At 48.1% G+C, this 22,421-nt stretch overlaps 1 protein-coding gene and 1 non-coding gene across 2 annotated transcripts; both read right to left on the reverse strand.

Annotated features, from left to right (window-relative positions):
* Positions 1 to 5,072: 5,072 nt before the first annotated feature.
* On the reverse strand, positions 5,073 to 14,492 carry EEF2 (eukaryotic translation elongation factor 2). The gene is made up of 15 exons (XM_037042558.1): positions 14,377 to 14,492; positions 13,216 to 13,430; positions 12,230 to 12,411; positions 11,935 to 12,146; positions 11,290 to 11,468; positions 10,996 to 11,101; positions 10,373 to 10,486; positions 9,986 to 10,124; positions 9,627 to 9,822; positions 8,655 to 8,913; positions 8,106 to 8,213; positions 7,007 to 7,360; positions 6,500 to 6,682; positions 6,283 to 6,415; positions 5,073 to 5,778 (listed from the first exon to the last, which is right to left on the reverse strand). Exons 1-15 carry the CDS (start codon positions 14,377 to 14,379, stop codon positions 5,585 to 5,587), a joined length of 2,577 nt encoding a protein of 858 aa, XP_036898453.1. The 5' UTR covers positions 14,380 to 14,492; the 3' UTR covers positions 5,073 to 5,584.
* On the reverse strand, positions 11,542 to 11,606 carry LOC118984667 (small nucleolar RNA SNORD37). Its single transcript, XR_005065963.1, has one exon. It is a non-coding gene; the product is annotated as a small nucleolar RNA SNORD37 (small nucleolar RNA).
* Positions 14,493 to 22,421: the final 7,929 nt, after the last annotated feature.

Genomic DNA, 22,421 nt, shown 5'->3' on the forward strand with positions numbered 1-22,421 from the left:
TCATGAGAAGACAGAGCCGCCCCCTGCTGCCTTCCACGCCTAGACCCTATGGCGTTAGGCATTCCGCATCCGCTGCTACTTCGCCTTTGGCCTACAGACTCATGAGGCAGGTGATTGGCTGTAATGGGCGCCAGTCAAACTTTCGCTCTCTTCTGACGGGGATCCCGAAGCTGGGAGGCGGGATGCTGAAATCCTGCATCCTTCTTCCTGTCTTTCTCAGGTGCCAAGGGCACGAATCCAAGGCCCTAGCTCCCTAGCTCCGGTAATGGCAGCTACTGGGATGAACCCGGACCATGGGGCTGCTTTAGTTCCTGAGCGGTAATAGAATGTTATCCACATTCCAAATACATAAATAAAAACACATATGAGGTCAGTCACATGCTGCCTTTATGCTTGAGGATCCTTCTGTAACTCTTGTTTGTCTCAAAATATATGATAAAAATACCTAGCATTTACTGTGAGCCTTAGTGTGTACCAATCAGCAACCTCGGAAGATAAAATATATTAAAATTTCCCCTGTCCTACATATGGGAAAACCGATACCCAGAGAAGAAACCCACCCATAATCACATAGGCAGTTGATGGCATAGCTGAAGTTCATTCCCAGGCAGACCCAAAGCCAATGTTGAACCACCTAAGATACCATCAGACACAAGATCCTGTGTCTTTTGACCTTGGACGACTGCCCTAACATTTTGGCATTCTCCCTTGTCCACTCCATTCCAATTCTATTTGCCTTCTGACCTCAAACATTTCATTCCTACCCGTGGCACACAGCTAAAGCAGCACCCTCTCCCATACCCAGTTTCCCCCTATTATTACATCTTCCATTCATACATTTCTTACAATTAATGAACCAGTATTCACACATATTTATTAAGCAAAGTCCACATTCATTTAGATTCCTGGTTTTCCCTGCCCTATTTCCGTCCCAGGATCCCATATGACATTAGTTGTCACAAGTCCTTAGGTTCCTCTTGGCTGAGTTTTCTCACTTTCCTGTTTTTGATGACTTTGACAGTTGTGAAGATTAGTCAGGTTATTTTGTAGACTTTTTCTCAATTGGGATGTCTGATGTTTTTCTCATTAGACTGGAGTGATAGGTTTTAGAAGACCACAGGTAAAGTACCATTTTCATCACATCATATCCAGGGTTTGTACTGTTAAACTGACTTATCACTGTTGATGTTGAACTTGGTCACCAGGCTCTAGATGTCTGTCAGATTTCTAAAGTTACTTTATTCACCCTCCCCTTCCACACTGTTTTCTTTGGAAGAGTTACTCATGCACAGCCCACACTTAATAAAGAGATGGAATATCATTTTTACTTGAAAAAACTGATAAATTGTGATAATGCAGACTTGTGTATTTGGCAGGGATTTTCCTAAAAACGAACCAACTGAGCCTTGGCTGGGTGGCTCAGTTGATTGAAGCGTAGTCTTGTACACCAAAAGGTTGTGGGTTTGATTCCCAGTCAGGGCACATATCTAGGTGGCAGGTTCCATCCTCAGTTTGGGGTACATGTGGGGGAAACTGATTGATGTTTCTCACTCTTGTCCCTCCCTCTCTCTCTCTCTCTCAAAAAAAAAAGGAAAAATCAGTAAAACATACTCTTGGGTGAGAGTTTAAAAAACAAAAATTGCTTTAAAAAGAATAAATTGAGCCTGTCACTTCAAGGATAACAACTGACAGTACTGTTTGCCAATGGCAAAATTTGAGCTTTCAAGCAAAATATTAAAAATTTCAAAACCTACCCTCGCTGGTGTGGCTCAGTGGATTGAGTACCAGCTTTGAACCAAAGGGTCACTAGTTTGATTTCCAGTCAGGGCACATGCCTGGGTTGCAGGCCGACTCCCCAGTTAGGGGTGCACAAGAGGCAACCACATACTGATGTTTGTCCCCCTATTTCTCCCTCCCCTACCCTCTAAAAATATATCTCTAAAAGGGGGAAAAGAAAAAAACTATCTCTTGTTGAGTTTTGGTCTTGAATCAGAGAATATCCACAATAATTTGAAAATATCGAAACATTTCTGCATTTTCAAGTATGGGATAACTGAGGGTAGGTTCTCTCCTTATAATTCAGCCGAATCACACTGGAACAGATTTAATACAGAAGCAGATGAGACTCCAGATATCTTCTAAGCCATACATTTCGGACTTGCAAAAATGTACAATGTTATTCTCACTGCGTTTTGTTTGGAAAATAGGCATCCCACCCCCCAAAAAAAAGTGTTAACATGTAATGGGTTTACCATATTTAAAACAATTACTATTTTTCAGTCTTTCCATTTTAATTTCCAAGTATGGTATCAGTAGATATACCCACTTGAACAAAAGCTCTTTGGGGTCCCCAATGTTTCGAGTACAGTGATCCTGACACCAAGAAAGTTGAGAATTGCTGACCTAGAGCAGCCACAAAATAATACAATTAAAGCCAATAAGTAAAACACAAGAAATATAGGTAGAAAGCAGTACACAAACAGAACAATGCTTGGATGTTGTTACACAAGACATAATGAAGCCATCAGGTGTCAGCTCCCATGAATAGAATCACTGTGAATGTGACCATATAAAAACTCTTCAGCCCTGGCTGGTGTAGCTCAGTGGACTGAGCGCGGGCCTGCAAACCACAGGATCGTGGTTCGATTCCCAGTCAGGGCACATGCCTGGGTTGCAAACCAGTTCCCAGCAGGGGACTCATGAGAGGCAACCATACATTAATATTTCTCTCCTTCTCTCCTTCCCTTCCCCTCTAAAGATAAATAAATAAATAAAATCTGGAAAAAAAAACCCTTCAACACAAAGGGGCTGTAGTAATGATCCACATTTAAGTGGCACTGCCACCAGTTAATTTAGAACTGGTTAAAAATTCTAACCCAAACGCAGTTCAAACTTCTCTCAACTTAGTCACATTCCTGGCAAAATGACTACCCAAAATGTGCAAAGTAAAATGCAACGTGGTATCCTGGACTGGATCCTATTAACAGAAAAGGACAATAGTGGAAAAACCAAGTAACTGTCATTTAATAGTAACATACCAATGTTTGTGAGGACTGACAAATGCAGTGGTTATGTAAAGATGTTATCTAACATCTTCGCAACTTTCCTGTAGGTATAAAATTACCCAAAAGTGTATTTTATACACCGTTAAGCAACGGTTGATAAAGGCAAAAAAAATCCTCACTAACACCAATGATCTGGTGGGACTTTTTAAGGCTGCACAATTCTGGGGCTGGGAGGGCCGTTTCACACCTTCTCAACATCCAACACACCTGGTTCCTGCCTTGTACATGTTGGTGGGTCTCCTATCATTCGTGACAACTTAGAATGCCCACCAAGAGGCACCATCACTGTTTTATACTGTCTTAACAATATACTTAGGGTGTTGCTTACCCAAGGAAGATTTAGAAATTCTAATTAGATCTTGATCTGGAATTAAACGTTTTAAAGTTAAAATAAAAATCAAGTACCTTTCAGGTTTTGTTGTTAATAACCAGAAAAAAAAACCCCAAAATCAGAACTTGAGTGGTTAAGTGTGGCTTTCCTCATTGGACCATGACCTCCATGAAAACAGGGACAATTTAAGTTTTCCAAGTTTGCACTAATCAATATGGCAGCCCCAGAACCATCAGACTATGGGAATGTGGAGTGAAACTATAAATCCAGTTCTTGTTGGTCAGTGTGGTCCAATACACCAAGGTTACAAGTTTGATCCCTGGTCAGGGAACATACAATAACCAACCAATGAATGCATAAATATGTGGAACAGCCCTAACCAGTGTGGCTCCGTTAAGTGGGCATCATCCAACAAAGCCAAGGTTCACCAGTTTGATTCGAGGTCAGGGCACAAGCCTGGGTTTTGGTCCTTGGCTGGGGCATGTTCAGGAGGCAACAGATGTTTCTCTCCCTCTTTCTTCCTTCCCCTATCTGAAAATAAAATCTTTAAAAAAGTAGAACAAATCTGTTTCTCTAAAATGAGTACACAAAAACTTTTAAAATTTTAGTTCCTTGGCTGCACTGGTCCCATTTCAAGCACTCTCTAGCCACATGGGGCCAGCAGCTCACCCCTCTACAGAGTGGACAGGTGACATTGGTCTACCATCACAGCAGTTAAGTTCCATTAGAAGGCCCTTGGGTGGTCTGACATTTGAACTGACACTTCAGTTAAATTTTCTTTTAGATTTTACTTATTTTTAGAGAGACAGGAAGGGAAACATTGACGTGCAAGAGAAACATCAACTAATTGCCTCTCACATGCACCCTATTGGGGACCTGGTTGGCAGCCCAGACATGTGGCCTAACCAGAATTGTACCAGCAACCTTTCAGTTCACAGCCCAGTGCTCAATCCACTAAGCCTTACCAGCCAGGGATAAGGTTAAACTTCCTTTAAAAAACTTTTACTGGCCCTGGCTGGTGTAGCTCAGTGAATTGAGTGCGGGCCTGCGAACCAGACAATCGCGGTTTGATTCCCAGTCAGGGCACATGCCTGGGTTGCAGGCCAGTTTCCCACAGGAACCAGTTCCCAGCAGGGGATGCACGAAAAGCAACCATACATTGATGTTTCTCTCCCTCTCTCCTTCCCTTCCCCTCTAATGATAAAAAAAAACCTTTTACTTAACCCTGGTTGGTGTAGCTCAGTGGATTGAGCACAGGCTACAAACCAAAGGGTCACCAGTTCAATTGCCAATCAGGGCACATGCCTGGATTGCAGGCCAGGTCCCCAACACGGGCCATGTGAGAGGCAACCACACGTTAATGTCTTTCTCCTTCCCTTCCCATCTATAAAAATCTTAAAAAAAAAAAACAAAAAACTTTTACTTACTGACTTTAGATAGAGGAAAGAAAGAGAAACATCAATTTTTGGTTCCAATTCTTCATTCACTGGTTGCTTCCTGCATGCAGCTAAACGGGGGATTGAACCCACAATGTTGGTGTATCAGGTCAGCACTCTAAGCAACTTAGCTATCTGGCCAGGGCTGCGCTAACATTTTGTACCTCAGTATTACCTTTGGTCATGTGTAAGCCCATCCCAGCCTGAATAAACTGAAAAGGAAGTCACGTGGACACACAGTCACCACCATAATCAAATTTATTATTCCAATGGCACTAATACAGCTGGAGGTGCTCATGGTGACATTGCACAAGATTTCCTGCTTTCTAGCTTCTGTCCAAACAGAAATGTCTACCTGCTTGCTCCTTCCCCGATTCTGGGGGAAAATCCACTATGGGCCATTTACCCAAATAAACTTCTTAATGCGTTTAGTTCTTTTTTTTGACATTTAAGTTTCCCTCAAAAATGGAAAAAAATAAAAGTGTTGAGTGTCCCATCCCACCTCCCCCACAGCCAAATAAGTCCCTGTGGCCAGGGCATTCCTGTTGCCTCTGAAATCTTGAAATAAATATTGAACGAAACAGCATCAAGTGTTCATGTTGAGTGATGGCATGGAGTGGCCCCAGAACCTGCCAGGCGAGCAGCCCTGTGTCTGGACAGTCTTGAGGTGCTGGAGAATGAGGGCTTGTTGTGGTTGATCGTGAGCCAGTGTGGGGGGCGGCACCTGGGTGGCAGGCTGCAGGGAGGGCAACCTACAATTTGTCCAGGAAGTTGTCCAGGGCCGGGATGCCTTCCTTCAGGCCTTTGCGCTTGCGTGTCTCGGCCACCACCTGGCTGGGGCGGCTAGTGTTGTCAAAGGGGTCCCCGGGTAGGATCTGCCAGTGGTCAAACACACACTGTGGGAAGGCCTGGCCACCTGTGTTGGACCTCAGGTCAGCGGTGAAGCCTGTGAGGAGAAGCAGGTACAGGGCTCACTGGGCAGCCTGGCTCAGTGCCTTGGCCAATCCCTGAAGGTGGGGTCACTCAAACACACCAGAAGTCAGAGTCCAGACAACCCAGGTCTGATCAGATGTTAAACCACCAACCCTGCTCCTCACCCCAGCCTTAGCAAATGAAGCAATGCTGCCCTAGCTAAGTCTCCACCTGCTCACCCTCAGGATGAGCCTGACCTACTTACTTCTCTGCCAGCCTCAATCTTAACTATCTCATTGAGTCACACACCTGAGATCCTGCTTCGCCCCAAATTCAGTGATTCAGTGATTTAGTGATTTCAGAGGAAATGGACCAAATGCACAGGGGAAGGGAAGGAGTTTGTAGATAATATCCACAGCTTTCATCAGACTCACTTTGGGCCTTGCAAAAGGGGGCAGGAACTGAATCTGTCGTAGACCAGGCTGGCTATAGCGCCAGCAGAGAACAGGTGTTTGAGAGCTACTTAGGGGACACTTACCAAAAGACTCATTAACGGGCAGGTAGGCCTTTACCACAAACATAGGGGTGCCAGCCACCTGGGACTCCTCGAAGACATGGCCCCGCTTTCTGTTCAGGACGCCATAGATACCACCAACCACCTGCTCTGGACACTGTCAGGCAATGAAAGACCATCAGCAGCTGCTAGGCGACACAGGGATCAGTTGCACCAGGATGGCCAGGCCTACCTAACCTACCTGGATTTCCACAAGGTAGATGGGCTCCATGAGCCGGGGCTGGGCTGTCAGCACACTGGCATACAGGCAGCGCCGGGCTGTGGGGATGATCTGGCCACCTCCACGGTGGATGGCGTCAGCATGCAGTGTCACATCGTGGACATCGAAGCGTACGCCCCGCATGTTCTCCTCACACAGTGCCCCCTGCACAGGAAGTGGGCCAAAACATCCATCAAGCTCCTGCTTCTACTGCAGTCCCCCAAGAGGGGCAACATACCAGTCACACAGCTATGCCTATGCCAGCCACCAAGTCTCTGACCGCAGGGACCTAGCATGTTGCCTTGCTCAGCCTTCCCAGGGTACCTATCCCAGGAGAACCATTGGCCTCACTTTGCTAACACAAAAATGAGGATAGGTGATCCCAAGGATCCCCCCAAGTCTGCACAGTGGTGCCCAGACCTGCCAGGACCCCACCGACGAACTCTGACGCTAATGATCTATCATCTGGACAGCCAAGTGACCTCTCACCTCCTTTGTGGCCCACTGGAAGCCAGCCACTACACTGTCCTTGATCTCGTTGAGGTACTGTACACCCTTGGTGATGTCAGTGAGGATATTGGGCCCAGTGCCATCGGGCCCAAAGCACCAAATCTTGCGGGCCTCAGCCACATCCCATTCGTACTTCTCAGCCAGGTATCGGGCCCGCTGCTTGAGCTCCTGGCGGGCCGACACTTCACCCTTGTCAATGTCCTCAGCCAGGCCATCGGGGAAGGGCCGCGCCTTCATGTACAGCCGGTTGTGCTTATTGGGAGACTTGGACAGGCAGAGCACATTCGACTCCTCGCTGACCGTCTCACGGTAGGAGACAACTGGGTCGGATTTCTGCAAAAGGAACATGAGGGTCAGACCCACCTGCAGGAGGTGGTGGCCACCCAGGAAAGGGGTCTCCCACAGAGACTTGAGAAACAGACTGGTAGTGGGCAGTCTGATAAACATCACAACCATTGGCTTGGGTTGGTGACACAAAGCCATGCATGTCTAACTTAGGCACAAATATAAGTTGTGCAAGCCCTTCCCTTGAAAGGGGCTACCCATTGCTAATAGGACTATGAAATCACCCATCTTGTGAAATTCTACGCAGTATTAACTAGAAAAAAAGCAACATGCTAATAGCAGACACTGGCCTGATCCAATTTTGTCATATTTACATAACTTTGTTACATAAACACATAAAAAAGCCATTAACTGAAAACAGACTTCTATGAGAGAAACAAAAAGTTTAAGAGGCTTAACAAGGAGAAAACACATAATGAAGGCCAAAAAAAGGGAAACTTGAGCTCCGTGGAAAAGCAGAGAATGAAAACCAGAGTGCCAGCAACTGAGCCTAAGGCTGCTAAAGGCCCGCACCCTTCAGAAGGTTCTGTGTTTAGAGCATTTGGAAAGCAAATTCCTCACACTCCAACCTCAACACTGTCAAAGATGTGTGAACTGCTGGTTTCCTAGGGAAGTCACCTCATCTGGCAGGCAAGGGGGGAGATGAACGAGGGAATTCTTAGGCCAGCCAGGACATGGGGCCCTGCCAACTCTACACATCCCCCCCACCCTTGGTAATGGGGACATGCCTCACCTTGATAGGAATGCAGGCGTGGTCCTCCTCCAGGTCCTTCAGGCAGATCTCCAAGTGCAGCTCACCAGCCCCAGCAATGATGTGCTCCCCTGACTCCTCAATGATGCACTGAAAGGGGCCGCACATTAGCCCCTAGGCATCCAATTCAGAGAACCACTTGGGGAACCCAGGGGATTGGGAGGGGGAGAGTAGCAAGCTCCAAGCATGCCTTCTAGCTGGAGATTTGGGGGGAAGTTTTCAGGGCCCGTGGGAGGAAGCAAGGGGTCCTGTGAAGCTTTTTGCTGGTTTTCAGCATTACCAACCTACAAAAGAGACCCGTAGTCTATAGCCATCCTGTAGAAACCCAAGACCAGCATTCTGGGACAGTAAACTGCCATTTAAAAGGGCAGCAGCACTGTAAGGGAAAGTATGCACCTAACACACCTGACTTTACCCAGTTTCCATGGGAAATCCCCACTTTTACGAGAGGCCACCCCATCTTTCCAGCTCAGCCACCAACTAATCAATCCTGCAGGTGGTGGTGGTGCCTCCTGCCAGGGTGCTGCCCACCTGCACCATGGGATCTGACTTGGCCAGCCGCTTTAAGCCCTCCACCAGCTTGGGCAGGTCAGCCGGGTTTTTGGCCTCCACGGCAACCCTGACAACAGGGCTCACGCTGAACTTCATCACTCGCATGTTGTGGGCGTGCTCGAAGGTGGTGATGGTGCCTGTTTTCACCAAGAACTGGTCCACACCCACCAAGCCCACAATGTTACCGCAAGGCACATCCTCGATGGGCTCCACGTAACGGCCCATCATCAAGATCGTTCTGAGGGAGACACAAAATGCACCACTGTGATGCCAAGTCCCCGACTGCCTGGAAGACAAGCTCCCTTCCGTCTAGAGTCTGTGGCCATCCCCTCCTGCATTGAGTGGTGGTGTCAAGTCCTCAGGGCGTCAGGCCTTGGCTCTACCCTATAACCCAAGTAACTGTCCCAGTAAGAATCCCAGCTCCTGTGTACCAAAGACAGAATGCCACCGACCCTTCCTACACCTACCCATGCAAGGTTCCACACCCCTGACCCACAGCTATGAAAAGGCAGTAGGTGTGGGCAACCACAGTTCCTGCCTCCTCTCCCTGAGGAGCTGGGGAAGATGCAAGTTCTGTCTTCCCCAGATTAAGGTTGGAGGTGGTGACTGACACAGAACTGATTTTTCTGGGATCAGCACCTGCTGTGTTGTGACAAACCCTGTTGCCACTGCTGGGAATTCAGAAACACCTGCATCCAACTCAGATCTAGGGTTCTACCCTGAGTCTCAGCTGGGGTAGAAAGAGGAATAGTGCCCTGTTTCCTGATGTGCCTCATCCACACAAGCCTCCCTGGGTTGTAAGGGCAAAAGGAGGTGGCTGGGGAGCTCAGCACTATGTCCTGGTAGCACTTCACGTTAACACTCTGAACTCTTATTCCTCCTGCAACTTGGAGCAGGGGAGGGAGGGCTGGGACCAATCCTGGGTCACAAGTGACCAGCCAAGCACTTCACCTCTGGATTGGCTTCAGGTATAGGTCCTCCTTCTTTCCGGGTGTGTAGTTGGGCCCCATGATTCTGACCTTCAGGCCAGTGGACACCAGCCCTGAGAAAACACGGCCGAAGGCGTAGAACCGGCCTTTGTCGGAGGTCGGCACCATTTTGGAAATGTACATCATAAGTGGCCCTTTAGGGTCACAACTTTTAATGCCTGGAAAGAAAGAAAAGAACCTATCAAAGAAGAAACGATGATTCTTTTGGGGGTTCAGCTTTGCAGAATTCTGAAACCCTCAGCTCAACAATGAGCAGTATCCCAGCCATACAGTCAATGGCTGCTCACGGCCCTCTCTGGGGTTCAGGTGAACCTTACATACCCATAGCTGCCTCGTCATCGGGGGGCCCCTCATACAAAAGCTCACAGCGGTACTTCTGCGCTGTCACAGGGGAGGGCAGGTGGATGGTAATCATTTGCAGCAGGGCATCACCAGCAGGCAACCAGCGGCGCATCACAGCCTATAGGAGGGGAGGACACGAGGATCAGCAGAGGGCAGCCTGGGGAAACCCTCGACCCTCAGCATTGCATGCTTATCAAGGTAGCTCAGATGTGTGGTCCTCTAGAAAGGCCATGCAAACACCCAAGGCCTCCTGTCCACCTTTACTGGCAACTGTGCTACAGCTAAGAATGTTTTCAACAGCAGAGGCCGGCCCACCACTGGCAGGGAGCCCCAACAGGGTCTATTGGGAGAACCCCCTGTACTCACCTTTAGAAGTGGTTTGCCTTCTTTGTCCTTATCTTCACTGTCCAACTTGATGTCCAATTTTTCAATCAGTTTTGCTGTCTCCTCTTTGTTGAAAGTCATGATAGCATCAAACACCTGATATTGGGGGGGGAGGGGCAGGGAATAGCAAAGTGGGTTTAGGAACATGCTGTGAAGCCTGAGGCCATGCAGAGCAGAGAGCCACAAGGCCACAAAAATCCTCACCTTACCAGAGAGAACTTGACCCCAAATCAAAGAGTTGGAGACACCTCCCATTAAAATTGAAAAAGCCTATTTTGACTTATTGACCATGAACAAGTTGTAACACACAATCACTTAACTCAGAAGCAGACAATGCAAAGCCCAGACCTTCCTGCCTCAGCTCACCTAACCCACCCCCAGCCTGGGATGCCAATCCCCACTATTGTACTGTCTTGCTTATCTTGTTAGTTGTCAAGGTAAAGCCCTAAGGACTTCACCCTCACTGTTGTGCTGTCTCACCACTTTCCCAACAGTCTCCTTGAACCTGGTCATGCCCAGCCCCACTGTATCTTGCCACAAACAACAGTGGGTCAGGTAGTGGGTCTTCCCAGAGGACACACATCCATCATGCACACGCAGCTGACCTTGAAGATAGGGTCCAGGATAAGTTGGCAGAATGTCCGTGGCAGCTTCTTGCCATCAGGGCTGGTGGCAGACTTGCTGAATTTACCATTGGCTGGATCAAAGTACCTGGTGGGGAAGACCCAACCCAACCAGGTTAGGGGGACCCAGGGTAACCTGGGTAGGCCACAGTAACATGACTAGGCAGACTGACCCCACAGACACTTGGTGGTCCCAAGCCACATCATCAACTCCAAGTCCCTACCCACCCTGCAGGTTTGCTGCAGGAGGCCCTGCTCCCACCCTTTAGGACTCACCGGTCACCCCACAGTTTCTTCATCATGTCCTCTACTTTCTTGGCCCGCTCAGCAGGCCCCAGCTGGCCCTCACCCTTGGCGGCAAATTTGGCCACATACATCTCTGCAAACTGCTTCAGGGTGAAGGCCCAACCATGGAGACCAGACCCAAAGCCAACAGTCCCAAGGACAGGGTCAATCTGAGAGAACAAAAGAAAGCTATCAATGGGGACAGACAGTGAGTGTAGCTACCAAGTCTCTGGGGGCTGTGGGCCTCAGACATCAGATTTCTTCAGCTGCTTTCAGGTCAAAGTGAAGAAATTTTAGTCATCATGTACAGAATGCCCAATTCTGCCTCCATCCCCTCCACCAGCAGGCAGAGCACCCCCACCCCACAGCCTTCCCCAAAAGAGCTAGATAAGGTTGGCTCCAAACACATTCCAGCCCCTTGTCACCTCGACATTCCTGAAAAACCTACTTTCAGGTGGTCCCAAGAAGCCCCAGAAGACCCAACGTGTGGTCCCCCCAGAGCAGCCCCCACTGGAGGTCACAGACTTTCCAGTGTGGGGGAAGAACACAGCCCACCTAGGAGGCAGGATAGGGGGATGCAGTGGGGTGGACAGGAGCTTGTCAAGGGACCCCGACTACAGACGACGGGCAACATACCATGATGTTCCCCATGGGGCCACTCTCGCCCTCTCCGTAAGTGGAGATGATGACGTTGACATTCTCCACAATGCGCTGGAAGGTCTGATAGAGCTCCTCGGGCTCCAGCTGCAGCTCAAGCAGAGCCCGGTCCATCTTGTTCATCATCAGCACAGGCTTGATGCGCTCTGCAATAGCCTGCCTCAGCACCGTCTCTGTCTGCACACACACGCCTGGGGTGAACAGAGGATTTTCATCAGCTAGAGGGAGGACACCCCCAGGTTCCAAACCAGGTGTAAGGAAACCTGCTGCTTACCAGATACACAATCCACTACCACCAAGGCACCATCAGTGACTCGGAGGGCGGCTGTCACCTCTGAAGAAAAGTCCACGTGCCCAGGGGAGTCAATGAGATTGATAAGGAAACCAGAACCATCCTTGCTCTGTTTGATGAAGTTCAAGTCATTCTCTGAGAGCTCATAGAAGAGAGATATGGCCCTAAGAAGATTAGTACAGGTTGGTTGAATGAAAGGCACACCTGTCCCAGTCTCCTAGGCCTGCACTGTCCTCCTGGGATTCCTGCCTAAGGGGATTTAGGAAAGATGCCTGTAACCCCCAAGCAAGGAGGTGATGTGGTTAAAAAAAAAAAAAGACAGACCCACAGTGCCCAGAGTAGACACTGCACTGTCTCCTCTCCCTAGAGGATTGCTCATCCCTAGAGGCAGACATCAGACTACCCATACGAGAGCCATCCCACCCAGAAGCCTCTCTCCACCTTCCACGTACCAGCTGCAAAGGCCCACCTGTCCAGTCCCCCATCTGGATCCACCTAAGCTCAATACACCTGATTTCAAACAGCAACTATGTGACCAGAAACCCAAAACCTTCCCCACCCTTCCCAGCTGAAATGAGTCACAGGGCAGATGAGCAAAGAGAAGCTAAAATTCCCAACTAAAAACAATCAATCAGCAATTCCCATCACTTTGCTTTGGGTACTCACTTCCATTGATAACTGGAGCCAGAAAACTCTCATTGGAAGGGAGAGTGTGCAGGTTAAGAGCATCCTTAGGTGCCAATGGCACCCTCCCAGTCAATGCCAAAAGCCCTTTCCACCCTGGAATGGGTTATCACTAGGTTAAGCCCCCATCACTGTGCATCTCCCACTACCTGCAGAGCTTCCTGTCTCACTGGGTAGAATCGCATCCTTTCACAGTGAAAGTTGAGTCTACTGTCCATTTCTACCCCAGACTCCAGGAGAGCACCTCCCCCCCCCTAGTTCAAAGAGCACTAGGGCTTGCTCACGTTGACTTGATGGTGATGCAACGTTCCTGCTCGTCCTTCCGAGTGTCAGTGAAGCGGGTCTCCCCAGCCCGGGCAGAGGCAATGATACCAGCCTTACACACCAGGGAGTCAGTCAGCGTGGACTTGCCATGGTCCACGTGGGCGATGACTGACATGTTCCGGATGTTGGCTTTCTTGTCCATGATGGCCCGGATCTGATCTACTGTGAAGTTCACCTGGGTGGGAGAGGGGCGCTTGAGGTCCAGAAGGGACCAGGGCTCCAGGAACCGGTTTGGCACTGTGACTTCAACTGCCAGCACCACATCCCGGACTGGGTTAATTCTGGGGCAACCCCAACTCCCCATCTTTCTGCTGACACTTCTTTAAAAATGCAACTTGCCCATCTCTCAAAACCCATACTTTTAATTGTCATTCAGAAGTGACAACCAATTTCCTGTAGATGAGAAACGTGGGCACGCAGCTTAGTAACACAGAAGGTATAAAACTCTCCCCAGCCCCCTCCCTGTTGCCACTGGGATATCACATGCTTTGCCCAACCAAACAGCCCCTTTAAAACCCAAGGTCACCCTTCCACCTGGGGAGGAAGACAAGGCCACCCAACCCTTAAGATTCCTGAATATGTCACCCGGACTGGTGGGAAGCCTGCGTACTGCAAGCGTCCACGTCGTGGCTCCAAGGGCCGGCTTTTCGAAATTGGGCGATACAATAAACAAGCCAGTCAACCGTCAGAAAAAGTACATCTGGGTTGGGCTACCCTCATTTTGCCATTTCTCTATTGCCATGGCCCCCGACAGAAAGTCAAATCCAAACTCCGGGCCGGTGGGTTACGTAAGGCGGCTCCCCGTCTCCCCACTGCTATGGCGGCACCCATTGTCACAGCGTCTGCCACATCATCACACCCCCCAACTCCGCCTCCGCCCCAGCTCCAGCCGAGTCCGGGGGCCCGCAAGGCGGTAGCGTCCCCGGAAGCGAAGAAAAGGCTCCGCAAATACCATGGCGCAGACATGGCGGCCGCCGCTTTCCCCGCCACAGGCCCGCCAGCCCGGCCACCACCAAGTCTCGTTCCTGTCACAGAGGCTCCAGCACTCCAGGCCCGTTCAGCGCCGGCCCGGCAGAGACCCCTCCACCGTTCCAGGCCACCAGCGCGATGGTGTTGCTTACCATGGTGGCGGATGGCGATGGATTCTCCCACGGAGACCCGAAAGATGGGATTCAAGCCCAGGATGCGGCGACAAGGGCGGAAGAGGACGCTGACGTCAACACCCGACATTTTATAGACCGACGCCGGTTGGGCGGATCATATGACTGCGCAGCAGGGGCGGGGCGAAGCATCGCCGCGCGCAAGCGCTTGGGCTTGCTTTCCGAGTTAACTTTTTAGGCGCCGGCGGAGCTGCTCTAGGATACTGACGGAATAGGCATTATGCACCTGGAATTCTGCGGGTCAGAGGACGGCCCGCTATCTGGGGGCATGTCTCTGAGATGCAATACTTAGGTTCACAAAACGAAGAGCGCCGTTTTAGCTGAGAATATTAATCATAGCAACTATACCAGCTTACAAAATGCCAAGCACATTAAAAAGCACATTACAATGTAGATTACCGAAATCAACTTTCTGGTTTTGATATTATATAAAATGATACCACTGGGAGAAGCTGGGGGGAAATTGCTGAAAACCTCTCCAGCAATTTTTGAAACTACCTGTCTATAATTATTTTAAATAATATTTTTAAAAAGCAGCTGCTCGCCCTGGCTGGTGTAGCTCAGTGGATTGAGCACGGGCCTGGGAACCACATGATGGCGGTTCGATTCCCAGTCAGGGCAAGTGCCTGGGTTGCAGGCCAGTTCCCAGCAGGGGACTCATGAGGCAACCATACATTGATATTTCTCTCCTTCTCTCCTTCCCTTCCCTTCTAAAAGATAAATAAGTAAAATCTTTTTTTAAAAAGCAGTTGCTCATTACTCATTATGTCCACAAAGAGCTTGAGTGCCTACTATATACCAGGCAGTGAAATAGGTGCATATATACCTATGCTAGGGGTGAATACATCGGTGAACAAAACATCTTTCTAGTTCCACCACTTTACATGTTCTTACACTAGTTACTCGGGTTTCTCTGTGCCTCAGTTTCATCATCTGCACAATGGGGGTACAGAAAGCAATACTACTTAACTGTTTGGGGAGAATAAAATGAGCTAAATGCAGGTAAAGAGATTAGCACCATGCCCAACTCAGTTCTTAATACACGTCAGCTATTTTAATTAGCTACTATTGCTATTGATAAGACATGTACTTCAGGGGCTGGTTTACCAAGTCTCAGGCACAAGAAGGGCTTTCTTTCCAGTGGTGCAACTTCTCTGTCCATTTCACTTCTTCTCCAGGGGGAGGCGCAGGAAGACTGTTCTGCATTTGTGTCCTCATCTGACCCTAAGAAAAGGTTGTATTTTAGATCTTTGGCTGGAGGGAACAAATCGAATTCAACTCTGTTATCTTTATTCTTTGTAAAGAGCTCAGCTCAATGCCTGGTACACAGTAGGCGCTCAGTAAGTACTTCTTACATCAATAAATAATATTCTCATTAGCTCAAATAAAGCTCTTTGGGTGAATCTTCCCCTAAATTCACTGTCAAAAGGAGAGGGACTGCAGTGCTTTTCCTTTGCTGGGAAAAGGGGAGATGTGCGTCAGCAAGAAAAAAAAAGGGATGCAAATTCAGGTCTGGACACTATAATAAACCTCTGCATTCCTCCCACTCCTCCACCCTCGCAAATGCTTTGCGCATTTTGCTTTGTAAAGTGATGTCCCAGCCCTGATTTCCCTTAATTAAAGACTGCGCCCTGATCCCTGTGGTTCAGTTGGTTGAGCATCGCCGGGCAAAGCAAAAGGTCGCCGATTCCATTCCAGGTCAGGGCACACACCTGACTCATAGGAGAGGCAACAGATGGGTGTTTCTCTCTGACATCGACATTTCTCTCGCTTTCTCCCTCTCCAAATAAATAAAATCTTTAAAAAAAAAAGATTGCTGTCTTCATCCTGCATTTAATACAGAGGGAACAATTTTAGGAGCTTCTCAGTGAGGGGTTTTTGAGGGGTTGGGCTCAGAGTGGTGAAAGGAGTGGCAGCAGACATCAGTCCCACAGACCCGACCTGGGGTCTGTATTTATTTATTTCTATGGACTGATTTGGAGAGAAAGGGAGAGGCTGATCTGTTGTGGCACTTATGCATCCATTGATTGAATGAATGCGCCCTGACCTGGTATCCACCTGCATCCTTGGCGAATGGGGAAGACGCTCTAACCACTGAACTACCTGGCCACAGCCTCAATCTGGGGTCTTTAATCACCGACATCTGTGTTCCTAAAATTTTTTGTGTTAATTTTACAAGGTTAGCACTTGCGCCATTTGATTAGTTTTCAGCAATAGGTATCCAATTTCTCTTTCTTAATAAATTTCTTTCACCTTAAAATTATTTTTAATCTTTAAATGCACCGAGCACCTACTGTGTGTGCTGGACTCCATATTAGGCACTTGACAGCAAATTGGGGCATTTCCGAAAAGAAAGAAAAAAGAAAAGAGGTTTTCATTAAGAGGAGGTTGAATTTCCTCTCAAATGAATAGATTACTTACTGAGAGTATTTAATTTAGTGTAAGTTGCAGAAGCCGGGGACAATTTTAGGGGGAATAGGGAAATTTAAGTCTCACCCCACCACACACAATTACCCTTCATGGAAAGGTGTTCAGGCCCATTGCCACAGGGAGGAGCCAGATGTTGGCTGAGGACCTCTCCCCACCGCCATCCCCAGACCCACATTCAGCAGAAGCCTGGGGAAGGCGCGGGACTTCAGCGGAGTGCAAAAGCAGCCACAGCCTGGTTCAGGGTCTGCAATAGTAAGTACAGGCGGGATGACGGGGTGCGGTGGTAAGAAGGGCGGGGAAGAATCAAGCGAAAAAGTAACCTCTGCAGGGAGGCTCGGCTGCGCATGTGCTTCCTGCGGCCAGGGAGGGCTCAGAAGCGGCTACAGCGGCCCCTACTGACTAGCTGCAGTCACTGCAGCCTCCTGGATTAGATTCGGCCACCACCCTTAAAATCAATTAATTCACTAAACCTCCCTACACCGTGGGCTTTGGGTGGGCTTATTTATGGAGGAGAAAACTGGGGCTCAGAGAAGTTATGTGATTTGCTCAAGGCTACCCAGCTAAGAAGAGCCAGAAACCAGTGACTCAAAAAGGCATGGTTTAGAGGTAATATGTACAGTGGAATTTATTCAGCCTTGAAAAGGAGAAATTCAGACATGCTACAACATGGATGAACCTTGACGGATGTAATGCCCAAAGAAATAAGCCAGTCACAGAAGGACAAATACTGTGTGATTCCACTTATAAGCGGTCCCTAGAGGAGTCAAACTCAGGAGACAGAAAGTAGATGGTGAGTGCCAGGGGTTGGGGGAGGAGGAATGGGCAGTTAATCTTTAATGGGAACAGTTTCAGTTTGGGAAGATGAGAAAGTTCTGGAAGATGAGAAAGTGGAGACAGTTGCACAAAAATTTGAATGTACTTAATACACTAAAATTGTAAACTTAAAGTGGTTAAAATGAAAATTTTTATGTTAAACATATTTTACCACAATAAAAAGGGCATGGTTTAATCAGGGAGTAACTCTGCTTCATTGCTAGTTCCTACATGTATTTCTGATTTTGTTGACCCAAACCAGACTACCTGAGTTTAAATTCTGGTTCTTCCCTCACTGGTTGTGTGACCTTGGGCAAGTTACACAACCTTTATAGCCTCAGATTCTGCATTTAAAATATTCAAGAGAATACCACAAGTGGTGTCAGTAATGCTAAAAGCCCATGATGCCAAATCTAGACTTAATACCTGATCTAATTGAGTTTCAGCCTTTCCCAGAAATGTAATTTTAATCAACCAGCCTGGAATTTCCTGGTCAAGCACTGTAAGGTAATCTTTCATGAGCCCTCTCCATTCCACATAAAAAGAAGAGGCAATCTGCATGGTAAAAATGTTTCCCCTTTTCTTCCTCCTCCAAAAAATGTCCCAGCCCAAAATAATCCTTCCTTTTTGTTTGTGAATATCCCTTGCTCCATCCTTCCTCCTATAAAACTTTCCATTTAAACATTTAAAATTTTAATTTGCTTTAGAGAGAGAGGAGGGGAAGGGGGCGAGAGAGATCCATTTCTTGTTCCACATATTTCATACATGTATTGGTTGATTCGTGTATGGGCCCAGAGATTAAACTTACAACCTTGGTGTATCTGGACAACGCTCTAACCAACTGAGCTACCTGGCAGAGGCAAAACCTTCCATTTTGCACATCAACCTCAAAGCACCCTTTGAAGCACCCTTTTACTTGCTAAACGGAGTGCTTCCTGATTCATGAATCACTTAATGGAGCCAATTTGGTCTTCAAATTTACTCAGTTGAATTCTACTTTTTAACAAAAATACTGAATAATACTTTTCCCTGTGCATACAGGAGTGAGGAGTGGAGATCCCAATAAAAAGAACTCCTGATGCATCCTGCTGTAAGCTTTGCCCTACATCAGTGGATCTCACTTGGAGTGACCCTGCCCCCAGTAGACACTGGGTGGTGTCTGGGGACACCTGTGGTTGTCACAAAGGGAGTACTCCTGGTATAAAGTGGGCAGAAATTAGAGAGACTGCTCAACACCCTACAGTGCCTGGGCTGCACCCCCCTCACAGAGAATAATCTTGCCCTGAATGTCCATGGTGCTGAGGTTGAGAAAAAGCCCATATGTGTTTATTTCTTTGAAATAATATGCTCACCCTGGAGGGTGTAGTTCAGTGGGTGAAGCATCAGCCTGCAAACCAAGAGGTCACTGGTTTGATTTCCAGTTGGGCACATGCCTAGGTTTTGGGCCAAGTTCCCAGCTGAGGGCATGTGAGAGGCAATCAGTCTATGTTTCTCTCACACATCAATGTTTTTCTATCTCTCTTTCTCCCTTTCTCCCTCCCTTCCCTTGTCTCTAAAAATAAATAAAATATTTTTAAAATAAAAATAAAATAATATGCTCAAATTTTTGACAGTGTGGATGGTATTCATTCGCCCAGCACATTTAATGTGCACCTCCTGTCTGCCGCCACACATTGACTGAGGTGCTAGAGACACAGGACAAGCTTCTCTATCCTGCTAGAGGCAGGACCATGCCTGCAGAGTTGGAGAAATAAGAAGGGTGCCCCTATGATTGCAAAGAGTGGGAGTGACAGAGTAAGCAAGGGCAGAGAGGGACTTGGGCATGTGTTGTAGAAACTGCGGGCTTTGGAAAGACTTTGGCTTTTAACCCAGGGAGGTGAGACCTGTAGAGCTGTGGTTAGAGGAGGGTGAGACATAAGGTGCTCCCAGACACCCTCTGGTGGCTGTTTCTAAGACTGTCTGTGGGGCAAGTACAGAAGGGACTGTGCCGGTCCAGGTGGGAGATGATGGCACCTGGACCCAGGTGGCCCTCATGGAGCAGGTAAGAAGTGGGCTGATTTACAAAAGATTTTGAACGATGGAACAGACAGGTTTGGCTGATGTGTTGGATGTGAGGGTTGAGAGGAGAAGTCTAAGCTGACTTCAAGATTTTGGCCCAAAGAAGGTGAAGGATGGAGCTTTCATCAGCTGAGATGGCGAAAGGAGCAGGTTTGGCAGGGAAGATGGAAAGAAGGCTCAGTAGTAGCATGAATGTGAAACAGGGTGAAGAGCCCACATGCAGATACAAGGGCAGCTAGACAAGGAGTCCAGAGCTGACAGGGAGGCCAGGTGCTGCAGGCGTAGATTTCTCCGTCATGTTAGGATTGCAGGAGATGGAATACATGTTGCAGGAGTCCATTTACATGAAATGTGCAGAACCGCCAAATCTTTAGAGACAGACTGGATTTGGGGTTGCCAGGAGCTGGGAAGGGGGTTAGAGAATTACTGCTAAGGGGGATGGCGTTTCCTTTTGGGGTGACTGAAATGTTTTAAAATTAGAATGCGGTGCCCTGACCAGTGTGGCTCAGTTGCTTGGACATTGTCCCACAAAGTGAAAGGCTGTGGGTTTGATTCCCAGTCAGGGATTATGCCTGGGTTGTGGGTTCTATCCCAAGCAAGGCATGCCCAAGAAGCAACCAATCACTTTCCTCTCTCACATGTTTCTCACCCTCTCTTTCTCCCTCCCTTCCTCTCTAAAAATAAATACATAAAACAAAACAAAAATAAAAATAAAAACATAAAATATTTTTAAAATTTCAAATGTGGTCCTATCAAAATTCTTTATGTGAATATCAAATTAAAACCTCTTGGCCTTGGCTGGTTTGGCTCAGTGGATTGAGCGGGGGCTGCAGACCGGGGAGTGGGAGGGTCTCACCAGTTCAATTCCCAGTCAGGGCACATGCCTGGGTTGAAGGCCTGGTTAAGGGGTGTGCAAGGGGCAACCACACATTGATATTTCTCTCCTTCTCTTCCTCTCTCTCTAAAAATGAATAAATAAAATCTTTTAAAAAACACACACACAGGAAACAAACCTCTTGCCCTTGCCAGTGTGGCTCAGTTGTTTGGAGTGTCGTCCCATAACTGAAAGGTTGCAAGTTCCATTCCCAGTCAGGGCACATATCTAGGTTGCAGGTTCGATCCCTGGTTGGGGTGAGTACTGGAGGCAACCAATTGGTGTTTCTCACATCGATGTTTTTCTCTCTCCTTTCCTCTTTCTCTAAAAGCAATGAAGGTGGGGGGAGGGAGGTGTAAGGGAACTAAATGTAATGAAAAAATACAATAAAGATTAAACTTTTAAAAAAGCAATAAAGGTGCCCTGGCCAGTGTAGCTCAGTGGATTGAGCATGGGCCTGCAAACCACACGATTGCGGTTCGATTCCCAGTCAGGGCACATGCCTGGGTTGCAGGCCAGTTCCCAGCAGGGGACACACGAGAGGCAACCATACACTGATATTTCTCTCCCTCTCTCCTTCCCTTCTCCTCTAAAGATAAATAAATAAAATCTTTAAAAAAATAAAATATTTAAAAAAGCAATAAAGGTGTTTTGGATATTTAAATTGGTGGACAGTTAAGTAAAATAGGTTGCCCTCCCTAATGTGGGTGGGCCTCATCTAATCAGTTGAAGGCCTCAATAGAACAAAAAGACTGACTTCTTCCAGCAAGATGAAACTCTGCTAGCAGATGGCCTTCAGACTTGAACTGCAACTTCAGCTGTTCCCTGGGTTTGCATATGCAGGTGCATGTCTTTTTATGTACTTGTTCTAGTAAATAAATAAACTTGGCAAGTCACTTAACCACCCAAGACCTCAGTTTTCTCATATGTAAATTGGAACCAAGAATAGTACCTATTTCTTGGGGTTCGCTGTCATGAGAGTGAAATGGTAACATGTTAAGTGCTTAAAACAGGGCATGACAGTATTAGCTAGTATTATTATCATCACTCTTACTGTTATTTCCTTGGGAAGTGGAATTGGTGGGTTAAAGGCTGACATCCTTTTTCTAAACGGCAATCAACCCAGCCATTTTCTACATCAGCTCCTTTACATACTTTCTGTATATCTTTGTCACTTAAAAAAAAGAAAAGCTAATCACCTGGAACAAGTAGAATATTTGAGCTCCGCTGCCCGTGGGCAGTGGGGAGCCACAGAGAGCTCTTAAGCAGGACTAGGTTCCCGTTACTGAAGATTCCAAAAGGTTACTGTGGCTGAGAAGGCAGATAGCGGCGGGGTGGAGGACGCCGCACGCAAGGTTGAGGGATGTAGGAACTCCAGAGGTCCCACACTTCTCCTCCTGGGGCCAGCCAGTGGGTGCAAACCTGGATCTCTCTGCCGCGTCAGGACCCGGATGTGCAGTGCGCGGGGCTTGCTGCCCGCCAAAGCAGCACCGCGCCTCGCTGCAAGGCGCCGCACTGCACTCACTGGCGGCCGCAGTGCTGGGTTAACGGGCTCCGCCCCCTACGCTGCCCGCCGGGCATCCTGGAACACACTTGGCGATCGCTTCACCTAAGGGTCCACGGCTCCTGGCTGCACTGTGGTGGCCGCCCCGCTCCTTCTCTCCTTCCCTCCCTCCCTCCCTCCCTCCTTCTACAAGACCCAGCACTCGTCCCTAGTAATGCTAGGTTCATACCTCTTTAAGAAGCTAGACGCGACCAGGGGTGGGCGTGGTGGCCGCTAGCGAAAGGGGGCACCGTCGGGCCGCCCAGATTGGCCCAAGGCCCGGGCGGC

This window comes from Sturnira hondurensis, unplaced genomic scaffold (genome assembly GCF_014824575.4).
Source record: "Sturnira hondurensis isolate 20B ecotype Veracruz unplaced genomic scaffold, ASM1482457v3 Scaffold0003693, whole genome shotgun sequence".
NCBI lineage: Eukaryota > Metazoa > Chordata > Mammalia > Chiroptera > Phyllostomidae > Sturnira > Sturnira hondurensis.

Coding starts and splice junctions, on each gene's coding strand:
- EEF2 (XM_037042558.1), bottom strand. Junction 12,147..12,229: donor GGTAGTGGATTGTGTATCTG/GTAAGCAGCAGG, acceptor TGTTCACCCCAG/GCGTGTGTGTGCAGACAGAG. Junction 5,779..6,282: donor GCCCGTTAATGAGTCTTTTG/GTAAGTGTCCCC, acceptor TTCTCCTCACAG/GCTTCACCGCTGACCTGAGG.